This window comes from Oreochromis aureus, linkage group 16, assembly GCF_013358895.1.
Source record: "Oreochromis aureus strain Israel breed Guangdong linkage group 16, ZZ_aureus, whole genome shotgun sequence".
In the NCBI taxonomy this organism is placed as follows: domain Eukaryota; kingdom Metazoa; phylum Chordata; class Actinopteri; order Cichliformes; family Cichlidae; genus Oreochromis; species Oreochromis aureus.
The window spans coordinates 36,118,157-36,132,937 of record NC_052957.1 but is presented as its reverse complement, the minus strand read 5'-3'; the positions used below and the strand labels follow the sequence as shown (position 1 = coordinate 36,132,937).

General features: G+C 43.3%; 1 protein-coding gene across 5 annotated transcripts in view; it reads right to left on the bottom strand.

Moving 5' to 3' along the window:
• The window catches only part of LOC116314047 (ras-associated and pleckstrin homology domains-containing protein 1-like), an 84,898-nt gene that overhangs the window by 39,826 nt on the left and 30,291 nt on the right, over window positions 1-14,781 (bottom strand). The window contains exons 2-5 of one of the 5 annotated variants that reach the window (XM_039600075.1): window positions 10,088-10,148; window positions 6,785-6,843; window positions 6,401-6,707; window positions 373-548 (exon numbers count right to left, since the gene is read on the bottom strand). The exons of 1 other annotated variant lie outside the window; for it this stretch is intronic. In XM_039600075.1, coding sequence (XP_039456009.1) covers window positions 373-548; window positions 6,401-6,461 — 237 coding nt within the window. In that variant the 5' untranslated portion in view covers window positions 6,462-6,707; window positions 6,785-6,843; window positions 10,088-10,148. The remainder of the gene's footprint in view (window positions 1-372; window positions 549-6,400; window positions 6,708-6,784; window positions 6,844-10,087; window positions 10,149-14,781) is intronic. 3 more of the 5 variants (XM_039600077.1, XM_039600076.1, XM_039600079.1) reach the window with 3 other exon arrangements.

Below are 14,781 nucleotides of genomic sequence, written 5' to 3'. Positions count from 1 at the left end.
AACTGCTGTGCAGCTGTTCTCCCCACCTCTGGCTTTCTATGTATGCATGCAGAAGGAGTCACTCTCTCCCTACATTACACTTCTAAGACCAGCTCATAGCAGGACAGAAGGCCACAGAAAAGATCAATACAACCAAACTTAAAGCGCCTTGAGATGACTGTTGTAAATTGATGCGAAGGAAAATAGTCTTATTTTGACTGTAGTGATCTTGACTCTGTTTGGCTGTTTCTAATATCACATTGAAGGTAAATGAAATCAAATTATCACAGTTGATATTACACACTATTCTTTTCTTTTCCAGTACATATGAAAAAACTGTCTTTTGGTAAAGATTATTAAGCTGCACATACAGCTCATCGAGTTGTACTTAACAGTGACAGTATTGTAGGCCTGAAACTCCGGTCTGATCGATAACTCCAAGCAGCTCCTCCTCCACTCTGTCACCTCGCCCTGGCTCCTCCAGCTCTCCACCCAGACAACCCCACAGTGTTGCCCAGGGCACAGCATGCTATTCCTGGAGAGCTGCTTACTTGTCACCACTCTGAACCCTTTATGGAGATATAGCCAACCAACACACACACACACACACACACACACACACACACACACACACACACACACTAGATTAGAGAGCCGAATAGCACTCACCCACATACAAACACATCGAAACACACACACACACACACACACACAGATATGAGGAGCGCTGCTACAATTAGATCCCTGTGGTTACCAAGGTCTGTCATTTAGACTGAAGGATAGGGCAAGTGTGTGTGTGTGTGTGGTTTGGGGACTGCTGAGGGACCAGAGGAGCGCTGCGACAGCTCTCACAGCTGCACTCTTCTACAACAATCTGCTGTTTCCATGCAGCCAAAGGTTCGACACAGTCCAATTTACAAAGAGGAAAATTCTCCTTACATCAGGTCTGACTCAGCTTGGATTCAGCTTATCTGATGCTCTGACATTTGGTCTCTGCACCACATATTTTAAATAGAGGAAGAAGACATAAAACCCTACTGTCACACAACGCTGTTACGATACACTGAAACTGTGTCAGGATAGTTTTAAGGACGAATCATCACGTAATTCTGCACAAAGAGTTCATTCGTCTAAAAATAAGCCTGAAATCAATATCAAATGTCTTAAATGTGCTATTACTTTGGAAGCAAGACATAATTATTTTTCTCTGACACTCAAAAACTGAAGATATGGTGACCAGGTTGCTGAGGGCAGAAACAGTCTGCTACACATGAAATGTGCAAATCTGATAAAAACGGCAGCTCAGCCAAGCCAAAGTGTAGCAGGTGCAGGGAGTTGACCTTTGTCTGATGGCATCAGGGCAGTGGATCCACGTTCCAGTTCCAGCAGCAGGTTGGATTCACACCAATTATTAGTTACAAAGATAACAGGCAGACTGTCACCGTGCTTCATGTTCATGTTCACAGTGCTTGTAGAGAACAGTTACAGCCCTGATGTACAAATGAGTTGCAAAGCACTTATTTGACCACCATGTGTATCTGCCTCTATCCTGAGAGTCTCCAAATTCATTCTGGGATCAGCGGACACGAGCAGGTTCCTGCTGGATGAGCTGTTAGCTTAGCTTCAAAACAGGAGCAGCAGGCTGAGGAGCTGTGTCAGGCTACTGGTCGCCCACTATGGCTCGTTCTGGCAGTACCGTTTGTAAAAAGCAAAAGGAAACCACTGAATAAACACATATATGAATAACAATAATAATAAAGAAATGGTCACCAGAGGGTCTGTGTGAAACCAGGCCTGATTCAGAGTTCATTGCTGACTCTGTGTCACCCACACAGGCCAATGGCGTCGTTGCCATTCCTGTTCGTGCTGGTGCTTTTGTCTTCATTACTCTGTGGCTCTTTTCCTGTGTCAGCTGATAGAAACAAATAAAAAGCTGATATTTTTCCCCCTCGATTATTTCAGTGGCAAACATATTTGTCCCTCAAGTTTCCCACTTTTTTGTACATTTTCTCACATCCACTCCAACAGTTTCAGCAATCTCACTCCAGAAATGTGCTGACATTTATCATGCTTGATCCTATGACTCTGTATACTGAGGCTCTGATCATTATTCTCTCACAGATTAATTCAGTCTGAACTGTGATGGAAACACCTGATGTGTGGTTCCATGTGCATGAGGTGGATTTCAGGTAAGGCCGTAGGGTCTCAGAGGGGCTTGCAGGCGTAGCCTGGGTTTATCTCGCTCACTCGTTTTCAGTCCATTTTGTACATTTTAGTCATCGTTGCTTCGGTTCTTGCTTCTGACCAGTTGTTAGCGGTGAGTCAGCAGATTCACAGTGACATCAGCAAATCTGGCTTTAAAAACACCAAAATCAAAACACATCACCAGTGTCCTGCTGTGCACCAGTACAGTAGGAGACTGGGACTGATTTAAAACAGCAAACAGCTGGTCCCTTTACTTTTTAAAAAAAAATATCTGTCATCACATCATGAAGGAGGTATGTCTACACTGCATGGCTACATGTAAGTGTCATTTAAAAAGATGAGAGTGTTACCGTCCAGCTCAGCTGCATTCTCTCCACCCTGCAGCGTCGACGTGCTGTCAAATGCACCTTCAGATGGAGTCTTAAAAACAGCTCTGTGTCAAACAGCTGAGACAGCAACTCACTGTGATGGGCTGTAAGTGCAGAGTGTGTGTGTGTGTGTGTGTGTGTGTGTGTGTGTGTGTGTGTGTGTGTGTGTGTGTAAACAGTAATTACTCTGCTGCTGTAGCCACACTCCTCCTGTGTGTCACAATGAAACCATGCAATCATCCCCCCATCCTTCATTCCTCCTACCTCCCTTCTTCATTTCTCTCCCTCATTTATTGTCCCCCTTCTCCCTCGCTCCCCCATCCTCTCTCACATGTCTGTTTACTCAGAGGGAGTGAGACACAGTGTCTCTAGATATCCTGTAGAGACGACAGCGCCCTCACACGTGCAAGATGTCGCTACAGTGTGAACGTTGCGCTGTTGCATGATGCATGCACAGCTCAGCATGTAGGCAGGTGTCTAAGCACATTGTAAACGCTGCTCACCCTGGGTTGTCTCTAACGACCTGTGCTCAGGATGAACTGTGCCCGTTCTTATTATAATTGTGCTTACTCATCGAGAGTCGCTGTTTTGAAGCTATTGCTAGCTAGAGTCCACTAGTCTATATCAACTTTCTGGATCTCAGCACAACACAGACCAACAGAAAGTCTTCATGAAGACAGAAAACAAAAAGCTGCATCAGATCATTCTGCATGTTAACGAGCTGAGGTCAGCCATGTTGGGTTTGCGTTCAGCGCTGAATGCTACTGCAGGTCTTTGGCCGCAATAAAACTGACATTTTTTTTAAATTTTTTGGACATTTAGACAATAGATGCTGTGACATCAGCACAGACAGGACGACGACCTCTGAAACCATCTTGTTTTCAGCAAACTCCAACAACGCTCCCTGTAACCAGCTGGCAAACACTACAAATCATTACAGATGGGAGGGGGCCTAAACCTCTCCCCCACAGCGTTAAATATCAGACAAGAGCAGAAAGATGACTTCCTAACGCTAACATAAACAGCCCCTTCCAGACCTCAAACTGTAGAGCCAGTGTTCAGGAATCTATGTCTGAGGATACAACGGTCCATCTGCCTCTAAGACACACCAGGGCGGCCTCAGACAGCGAATGGCAGGCTCCTTCTGGACGTCTGCTTGCCCTCCAGTTTTCTGTGATTGCATTACACTATGCAGCAACAATGCAGAGTCCCCCAAACAGACTCTGAGTGCTTTTAAAAAACTCATAAGCACACTAGGACTAAAGAGAGGAAAGGAAAGGAGGAGGAGGAAAAAAGGTGAGGACACCAGAAGGATAGAGGAGAGACAGAGAGAAAGGGAACAAGTGGAGAAGTACACAAAGTGAGAAGAAATAAGTGGAAATGAGGCAAGGAGGAAGGAGACAAGGAAATGAGTGAAGAGGAGGTGAGTAAACAGGAAAATGACAAAAGACATAAAATCCGTGGCGAGGAAACTGAAAGTGATTCAAGGAGAAAAAGAAATGAAATCAAGAGAGTGACGAGAGGAGACGAGTTCAAAAGGAGGGAAGAGAAGACAGAGGGGAAAAAGGTTCCAGCCCTTCATGACTTCACCAACATCTGCTGTCTTAGTGCCCTTGAGCAAAATGCTGCATCTGTACTGGCCAGTTCAAACTGTGGCAACACAACAACTGGTCTGCTGCCATAACACAGCAACAACAGAAAAGCCTTTACAGACCCCTCCAGCTCAAGTGCATTCAATGTGGCTCGTTCCCACGGCTCTATATCAGGACATCAAACACACACACACACACACACACACACACACACAGAAAGGACGGTATTTTTAGGCCTGCTTGTTGGGTTTGTTGGGTTTTTGTGAAGCAAAGCTATAAATCAGGTCCAGAGAAAAGCAGCAGTGAGTAAATCCGGGTGGGACTCGTTTCTCTGTGGTACTCGCTGATGGTGCACTCACACTAAAAGGCTCCCTTTAACTCCTCAACAGCTTCAAACGGACAGCGCTGTCTAATTACCACACTTACAAGCACAGTTTACTTTTTCAATGAGATATTTCAGTCAGGGCTGGGCCGGTCAAGAGAAGTTGCACATCTCAAACTGCGGTCCCCGGACCTCCAGCGGTCCACGAGTCATAGATTAGCTACACCCTGGATGATGCACAATTACGACACCAGACAAATATTTTAATCAAGCAATGCAAAAACCAAACCAGCTAAAATTAGAAACAGTTGCCTTGAGTTTGGCTTCTATCAGAACGACGGGGGGGTCCTGGGAAAGTCTTTATCCCCAGTAAAGGGTCCCTGGCCCCTAACAGTTTGAGAACTCCTGGGCTAGGGTAGCTTAAATAGTTCACCCTATACAAGAGCTTCCACTTTGATGGGTTTGATCATGGACAAATACAAACTGTATTTCTAAAATCGAGAGTCAAAGCTGATTTAAAGCAAACAGAGGTGAAGCTTCTGTCTCTGCTATCGTGGAATTCCACCTCAGATTTAAATCCAGGATCTTTGAGCAGATTTGTTTGAGTCATGTTTTGCGGGATGTTTCTTCCTTACTTACTCTCTTAACTTTGCCTCTAACATTTTTGCCAAAGCAGATCATGGTGACGATGAAAATCAGTGTGAATGATTTTACACTGTAAAGTGTTTCACACAGAACTCGATGTGGAATATGACCCAAACACTAGGGAGCTTAATTAGCCCAAGGATTCACACTGCGAAATCAGTCAAAGGAGCTAGCCTGTGTGTGTGTGTGTGTGTGTGTGTGTGTCTCAGAGGCCTGAATGCTGCCAAGTCTAACGCTGATTCTGTAGTGAGGCTCTCTCACACATGCTGGTCTGCCCTCATATAACAGATGTGTATACTGGGAGTCTCCCAGTTTGGCTAACATGGAAATCAGCCATGTTTCAGCTGTGAGTTCATTGAACTGATCCAAGAGCCGAAGGAAACAATCATTACAAATGTATTCAAAATTCCAAATTAGACAGCAAAAACAAGTATAATGACAAGTGTGTGTTTAAGTGGTCGTCAGTAGGGATCACCACGGGAACCACAGTTTAAAGTCAGTTAATATTTACACAACCTGGTAAAGCTTCTATACTTACTTAATACCGAGATCTTCATGTATTAATAACATGCTGTCTGTAACTAACAGCATGCAAACAAACAAACAAACAGGTGTCATTACCATCATTTACTCCAGTGAACGTTAAATACCGAGGCATCAGGCTGTGAGTCAGACTGATGCGAGCCAGGCTTCCTGTGATTCTCACACTCTTTTACCCCAGAGTGTGGGGAAGGATGCATTCTGTTTACTTTGTTCGATGTGCATCGTTGTGATGGTGACAAAGTGCCAGAATTGTCTGCAGCTCTGCTAACAGCACAGGAAGCACACACAGAGTCATTAGTTCACAACACTGGAGCAGCCTGGAGGGGCGACATGAATGATGATCAGCCTCGTTCTCCTTTCAAAAACTCCCCCACAACTTGGAGGTTAGGTCATTTTAAAACTCTCTACCATGACAACATGTAAACAAATATCTAATCAATGAACATGGCAGCAGCTCAGTGCTGCATGCACACATGGTCAGAATGAGATAATGAATGAATGTGGCATTGTTGTTGGTGTCAGATGGTCTGAGATTTCCCCACTCAGGCACCTGTGGGGTTCACGTTGAACAGCAGGTCCCTCATTAGCACTACAGGGCAGAGGAGAATTGGTAGATAGCTCTGAGCTAAAAGGAAGTATTTTTAACACTCACTACGACCAAAGTATGAAGAAGAGCATCTCTGAATGCGCAGCATGTCGAGGCCACACTCTTGTCAATGAAAATAGCAAAAAATTCACAGACTCACCAAAATGGAGAAGTTTGAAAATGTTTCCTGGTGATATGGGTCTGAAAATCTGCCGTGACATTTGTCCAGTAGGATCAGCATGGATTCATCCTGTCCATGCTGCTGGTGTGGGGGATATTGTTGATGGCCACGTCCACCCACAGACGTTGTTTTTCCATTGATCCAGCTAATATTATTAGATAAGACTTCACACGTTTTTGTTGCTATGCAGATGACACCAGCTGCTATCTGGATGGGGCCAAGGAGTCGCCACAGCTCTGCATGCTTGGTTTCTGACACAACCCCACAAAGGAATCTGTGTCTCCAGCTGCAATCGAACAAGCAACCTTAGCCTTGCCAAGCAAACGCGTTCACCCCTACACCAGTGGCACCCCAGTTTCTTACTTTTGGTGTAACTTCTGCTCGCCTCTTGGACAGGTCTCTCATCTCAACCAGACTCTGACCTGAATAAATACAAACTGAGTTAAAAATGTTAGAAACAATAAAAATAGCTGGGGGTGTGAGCAGGTTTGATCAGGGTGTATTTGTAGGTTAAAGCAAATGACTAATATGTAGGATTTTTTAAACAAATGAAATTACTTTTTTATTTCAGTTTCAGCAGGAGAGGCCATCCATAACCTACATCAGGGGGACGTTCTGTCACCGATGTTACACTTGACAAATTCATTCACCTCATTCAGCCATCTTTAACTTTGTTACATCATCACCAGCTCCAACAGGACGGAGGAAATTACCCCGAAAGACCAAAAAGGCCATCCTGTACTTCCTGTGCTTTGTAAAAAGGTCACTAATAATATAACACACACATTGTTTGCTTCTCTTAGCAACGTACAAAAGGCAACAGCAGATTACATCAGCAGATTTCAAGTAAATACGTCTGAAAGTTTCGAGAGTGTAATTTCTGCACAGCAAACGTTTAGCTCATATCACACAGGAAGAAGAATGGTGGGAGGCAGAGGAAGCAGAGGACGAGCGGGGGGCTGCTGATCCAGCACAATGATATCACTTCCCCTGAGACCTGCAGCACGCATTACATCATTTCCTTTCTGTTTCCCTGCTTCGTATTGACACCTGCTTCTGTTTCTCAATACAAGGAAGGGAGATGAGATGAATCCGGAGAAAGAGTGGGAGGTGGAGAAAGAACGAGTGCTGTGCTGCTGCCTCTTACACAGGCTGCTGTAGCCTTTCCTGCTGACTTACACTGCTTATCACAGCTAATGACTCTACTACATGTTACTGAGTGGCCACTGTGTCTGCAGGTGTCGTGCTGGAGGACAAACCCTGTGTCACAGAAACAGAGACAAGCAAATAGATACATGTATGCATGTATGTGGTGGAAATGATGCTCCATGGTGAGTGTCTATCTGAACCTCAAGACCCTCAGCTGCAGCCATGTAACATGATACTGCACACACACGCACACACAAGCCCGTTCAGCTATCTTAGTGAGGACCTTCATTACATAATGCTTTCCCTAGCCCCTTACCCTAACCATTAAAAATGAATGCCTGACCCTTACCCTAAACCTAACCATAACCTAATTGTAACCCTGACACTAAAACCACATTTTGAGCCTCAAAAATGCCTTAAAATTTGTGTGTCCTCACAAGTGACTGTTAGTTCTCACAAGTATAATAGAATGCAGATTTCGGTCCTCACAAAGATAGCTAGACAGGAACACACACACACATGCATGCACACACACGCACGCACGCACGCACACGTGCACGTACACACACGTGCATGCACAAAGAACAAATGAGTTCTATTTTTGCTCCCATAGAAACAAACAGGAGGCAGCAGGAAGTTGATTCTATTGTACGACTGAATGGATTAAGCTGGAGAGCTGGTGTGGCACACTCACTGTCCTGAGTAATTCCCCTGCACACAAGCAGGCTGAACACTGAAGTGAGAATACAAGGACCAGGCACAGTGACACTACAACAACATGACTAACAAAGACAACCCTGACCCTGCAAAGACACAAAGCTGTGTTCCTTGTAGTTTATTGTTTTTGGCCTAAAGAACTCACAACAGGACAAAAACATGAAAAAACAACAACTTTTACTCTTGCATGCTTTCACCGACAGTATGTGGATAGAAGTTTGTATGCCAAACACCACTGAGTGAGACAACCTTTATAATTACACTTTTTATATTATATTATATTTTTTATTTAGGATGTTGTTGCCTCTGTCAGTGCGCCCCAGGGCAGCTGTGGCTACAATGTAGCTTGCCATCACCAGTGTGTGAATGTGTGTGTGAATGGGTGGATGACTGGATATGTAAAAGCGCTTTGGGGTCCTTAGGGACTGTTAAGGCGCTATATAAATACAGGCCATTTACCATTTACCATTTGTAAGGTCTTTACCTCACAGCAATAAATGCTGCTGTGATCTGATGAGCCTGTATTGAACTGAATATTATACAGTTAAATGTTGTGTTGGGTGCTGTTCCCACATCTCTGCTATTCTAAATATTTGTGGTTTGAAAAACAAAAAAGGAAAGATGAGAATTTAAAAATCCACCTTTAGTTCTCTCACACACACACACACACACACACACACACACTACTCATTACAGCATTCATTTTTTAGCAGGTTACAAATCCTAAAGCATTTAAAACGTTCAATACTGTATTTCATTACCCTTATTTACACATGTGTAATGACCATAAAGTTGAATCCTAATCTGAAACCATTGGCACAAGCTAACTGGCACATATGAAGCAGCAACATAAATGCTAGCTGTGCTTCAGATGCCAGAGAAACGTAATAAAATCAAAGCTCAAGTCACATCTGGCCCCGCCCCTCCCAGAGTTTTTCCTTCCCACTGTCACCAAAGTGCTTGCTCATAGGGGGTCATATGATTGTTGGGTTTTTCTCTGTATGTATTATTGTAGGGTCTACTGTACAACTTCTGGCTTGGACTTCTGGCTCATGATCTAGGAAGGCGTTCACACTGAGCACACATTTATACCACCAGCACTCAGAACTGGCTGTGGGTAAAGGCTGAAGCCACTCGCTACAGAGCTGTTCAGTTTTCCACAGAGCTCAGAGTGGACCAACAAGAATACAAGAAGCCCAAGAGTAAATGGTAAATGGATGGACTGATTCTTATATAGCGCTTTTCTACTCTCCCGGAGTACTCAAAGCAGGTGTGGGACTGCTATTCCCTTTTTTTATTTTGGAAACCACAACAGAACTTTGCACCATCAGTTGGGCGCCACCCATTTACCTTTAAACAAATTTTAAGATCAACTATGAGACTGCAGTTCATAAACTTTTGGACATGTGTGACAGAAATAGAGAGGAGAAATACTTTATGTCTGGGAAATAAATAATAAATAAATACATGAATAATAATAATAATGCTACTTTTGGCTGCTCCCTTATTCACGAGGGGCTGCACAGCAAGAGGTTCCCATTTTGAACGGGCAGAGTTTTTTATCCTTCCTGATGAAACCCCCGAAGGATCTGAACTGGAGCTGGTGTAAATGTGTGAACCAGCACACTAGAGAGGCAGCAGGCAGAGGTGAGTCTGTCTCTGCTGATGTGATGCTGATGGCTGCAGAGGACGGTCGTTTACTTTACAGCTGTGTAAAGTGAACCCATTCAAACAAGTACAGACAGCACATAAATGTGTCAGTGCGATTTAAAGGGCTCAAAGTGCTTTAAGGCCAATTACCTTTGGTCTGCTAACAGCTCAGTCCAGCTGGAGCGCAGCACACAGGGATGATTCAATCAGCCTGCAGACACAGACAGAAAAGGCAACAAGTACAAGAGCAGACTTCCTTCAGATGGACGGAGACTCACATGCAGTGTTGTTGAAAGCACGCTGGTCCTCTCACGGCTGGTTGTTCGTATGTGGGACCTGCTTACAGTCTAAATGTGGTGCAGGAAGAGAGCAGTGTCAATCCCTCTGTAGTCCTACAGAGAAGACCTTTGGCTTAGAGGGAGACCGACCAGCTCCGCTACATGTGATAACACACACACACACACACACACACACACAGTGGGTGTCTCCACACTAGATATGTTGTCAGCAGGTGGCACTAATGTGTGCATCTGCCATGCTGAGCAGGCTGGATGTGTATGGCCTAAAAATAACTGACAGGCCACAACATTTAAAGACGCTGCTGCAGCCTCTGTCCATGCTCTGGTCTCCATCTTCATCCTGTGAGCCTCTGTGCGTACTTACTGAAACAGCCACACTCGGTGGTTCAGCCCACTACATCACTGCGGCTCATCCGGTCAGACCCAATCATGCTGTAATCACTTCAGGCCTTTTATTAGGGACTTACACACAAACACAACGTGTGAAACTATGTGTGTGTTCTCGGATTCGCAGTGCTCACCTGTCACATGTATATGTGTGTGTTTGTGTGTCTCCACAAACTGAACGGACAAATGTATAAAAACGTCAACATCTCACCGAACAAAGTTACACCAACGCTGTGATCTTACTTGTATAAGATCATTAGTAGCTCTCATGTGATCAGTAGCTGAAAGCTGAAGCAACAAGGAGACTGTTGTTGGAATGAACAAAGAGTAACACAGTGCTCACAGGCACATCAGCGGCATTTAACCCAGCAACTGTTCACTGGAAAGCTTACATGTGGAGCGTGTCTTATTTTAGGACCAGTGCTGGTGGCATAGTTACTAACAAAACAGCTCATAAACATGAATAAACCGTAAGTTTAAAATCAGAAACGCCTTCTATAGTTTAGTGTTTGTCACATTTTGAAAGTTCTAGCTTGTTTATTAACCTCGTTAATCTCAGGCTCACACATTCATTTCAGCCTGTAAGCTTTTACATTTGGTTATGACAAATAAGCAAAAATCCATAAAACTAGACGGATGTTGAGATAAACCTGCTGCTCACCCCAGATGGGTTGCTGGTGACTAGGTAAATGTTAAGAGGACCTTCCCACTGCTGTAGGGTAAATTAACTCTGTGATGTCCACGTCTTTATCGATGATGACATGTAATGCTAACTGTATGCAGGTTTTCTTTAACGTAGAGCAAACACAGTGGTAGCAGTTATGAATGAGGAGGAGCCCTTTACTAACACTCAACAATGTTTCCCCATCAACAGTGTTACATGACTCAGAGGTGTACATCCTCCACCAGTCACATCGACCTAGAGACCAGTTAGCCAGCAAATAGTTACCACTGGTCACTAGTAAACATGTGTGTTGCCAGACCGGTTGTCAAGTACTGACTGTGGCAAGCTGCTCGCAGTTTCTGGGTGAAACTGATTGAAAAGAGGTCTACTAACCAAAGTACACCAAATACCTCCTCACAGCTGCTTCGGTCACCAGCAGATTATGGTCTACTTTACTTATCGAGTGCTCGCAGATGAGTCGGCATCTTATCTACAGGTAAGTAACCTCCTAGCAACTAAGCAATCACAAGGTTGTTTTTGGAGCACAACAGTCACAGCAAGTCGATCGGAAGTCGTGACAACTTTTATCCTAGATTTAAACACTTCTCTTCCAGGAAGAAAATGCACCCGTTCAAATGTTTTGATAAGCATGAAAAACATGTTTAGAATATCCTATAGCAAGCACCAAGTGTTGGATAGTGCTCTCTGCCACCATCCTCAAAACACCAGGTCATATCGTTTGGAAAAAGGTGTTCCATCCTTCAACATGTTGTCAAGCTGTTCTGGACACAAAGACATTTTTAGTCTTTCATTTTCATCTGTCTGGTGAGAAGAATGGGAGTATCTGACACACGCAATAAGTGTACTGACTGGTCAGTCTCACAACGTGGGGAATATAACAAAGGTTGAGGCCAAATCATCCCCCCGTTCTGTTATTCTGCTGGCATAAGAGTCACTCAACAGTGAGTGAATCAGTATTCAGTCATTTAGCCACGTTTGTTATACTGGGGGACATTTAACAGGAAGTTTTATCTAGTTTTTTAAAGCTATATGACATTGTAGATAATACACTCCGACACGAAATGTAATCCACTGTGTAAACCCTTGGGAGTGATGTACAGTACACTGGCGTGGGACTGTTTAAACGATTCAACAAATTAAACAGAAGAGTTCACAGTCTGGATGACCTTTGGTTTTTCGTGTACTCTTCCTTAAAGTGGTTAACCTCAGCTGCACTCCCATGTTTGTGCCATATCACTTGGCATTCATATCTTTCAGGAATCAAAAACTGATGTGTCATTTAAAATAGTTCCCCATCCTGCTGTGTTGCAATCGGAAAGCATTAGAAACTATTAGGCAATAACAGTGTTTCAAAACAACTAGTGGCTGAACAAGTCTGGAACATGGACATCTCTAAAGAGTCCTTCTTTGTGATACTCTGCCAGGCCGTTACTCCAGCTGATTTTAATACTTTGTGAGTTTTTCCACTCAGCTCAGCAGGGTTGGAATCATTCTGTTTACTCATTTATTTATTTTTCGGCTTGAATAGTTTTTCATACATTTCACATTTCTATCGCATCGTCAAACACCAGTCATCCATTTCCACTAGGGCTGCCACGATTAGTTGACTAGTCACGATTACGTCGACTATCAAAATCGTCGACGACTGATTTAATAGTCGACGCGCCGCTTGAAGCTTTGTAAGATCACAAAAGACGAGGAATAAGTAGTAGGATTTAAGAGTGTAATAACGGACTGAAACAGAAGATGGCAGCACTGCATGTACAAGGATGCCAGCTGCCGTTACACTCGAAGAAGAAGAAGAAGCAGTGTCCCAGAATTCATAGCGGCCCTGCTCAGTTTCCAACAATGGCGGCAGCTAGTTAGTTTTAATATTACTCTTATTAATCTTTCTGGGTCACAAAATAAACGTTTAACATATTTTTCAGGAGAGAATGTAGCTGTGTAAACCTCAAATATCTGCTCAGTTTATCAAGACACCGCATATTTTCAAAAGCGCTCCGGCGCTTTTCGAGACGTCTGTTACCCACTAGCTCGATAGCTAGCCGGGGCAAGGCTCACTAGAGCCCGTGAGAACACCGGACTCCCGGCAAATCGTTTTCTAACCCACCACCGTCTTTTTGCTACTCAGGTTAAACATATATAAGTCACTTAGATAACTTAAAATGTTATTGTTTGGCCTTTTTTAGTATTTTATTTGTTCCTGAGTAAATCGGTTTGGCTGAGATTAAAGTTATAGTTTATACACGGCTGAATAAACGTCAAGCAGACAACTGATTATCAGAAGTGTGAGATGCTCCAGAATATACTCCGGTGTCCGTTATATTTTAGATAGCAAGGAGTTTATTAAACTTTACCGAAACAATCTGTAAATCTCATTAAATTTAATAAACTATCATCTTGTCTTTATTTTTAGTTAGCACATACCCTAAACACTTAAAACTGTAAGCTAATGTTATATAAGAGCAGATGCTGCTGGTGCAATAAGCTGTACGTTTTACGTCCAATGGATGCATGATCCGATTAGTCGACTAATCGCAAAAATAATCGGTGACTAGTCGACTATCAAAATGATCGTTTGTGGCAGCCCTAATTTCCACCAACAGCCGTACATCGTTTGGCAGATGAACAGATCCTGAGCCCTTCTTTGGTGTTTTTCCAAATTCATCCGTCCACAGAATCTCTTCCACCGATGTAAAGACTTGTATACGTTGGCTTGGCATTCCTGCCCTCACTGTGATTCGTCTGTTACGTCACGTTTTTCAGCCTCATGATGACCTCCCTTACTTACGTTGACCTCACACTGAGACTTCCCATAAAGACGTACCAGCTGAAAATCAGTCATTTAAATATCTTGTTCTACTCCCACCAGTACAAAGCAGAATATGTACCGGACATTTTTCTGTTGGGGATTTCAAAACACTGACAGTGCTGTGCAGAAGCAAAGGTTGAAAAACACTGTGTTACCTCCCCAACCTATGGCCCTGAATGAATTTCTAATATGTTTGTAATATTAAAGCTCTGCTTCTCCTGACCGGCAGACCGGTTATTCCCGGGTTGCCAAATGGGCCCCATTAAAAAGTTTTATGAAACAACATGGGCAGAGACACAGGCTTTAAGCTCTCACACTGGAAACAATGGTGTTACCATTCTCCTACTTCAGTCATAATAAGACTTTTTATTAGGGCTGCTCGATTATGGCAAAAATGATAATCACGATTATTTTCACTGAAATTGAGATCTCGATTATTTGACGATATTTATTTAACAATAACAATTATTCAACAATATTGAATAATGGCTTTAAAGATTGTCAAAAAATAACATAAAATAGTGTGCAAATACTGATTACAGTGCAAATGTTTGCAATATACAAAATAAATGAAAAATGTAAACATCTATGTTTAGTGAACTTCAAAATACTGCATAATATTTATGCATAGAAATAACCAAACATCACGGCAAGCTGTGTA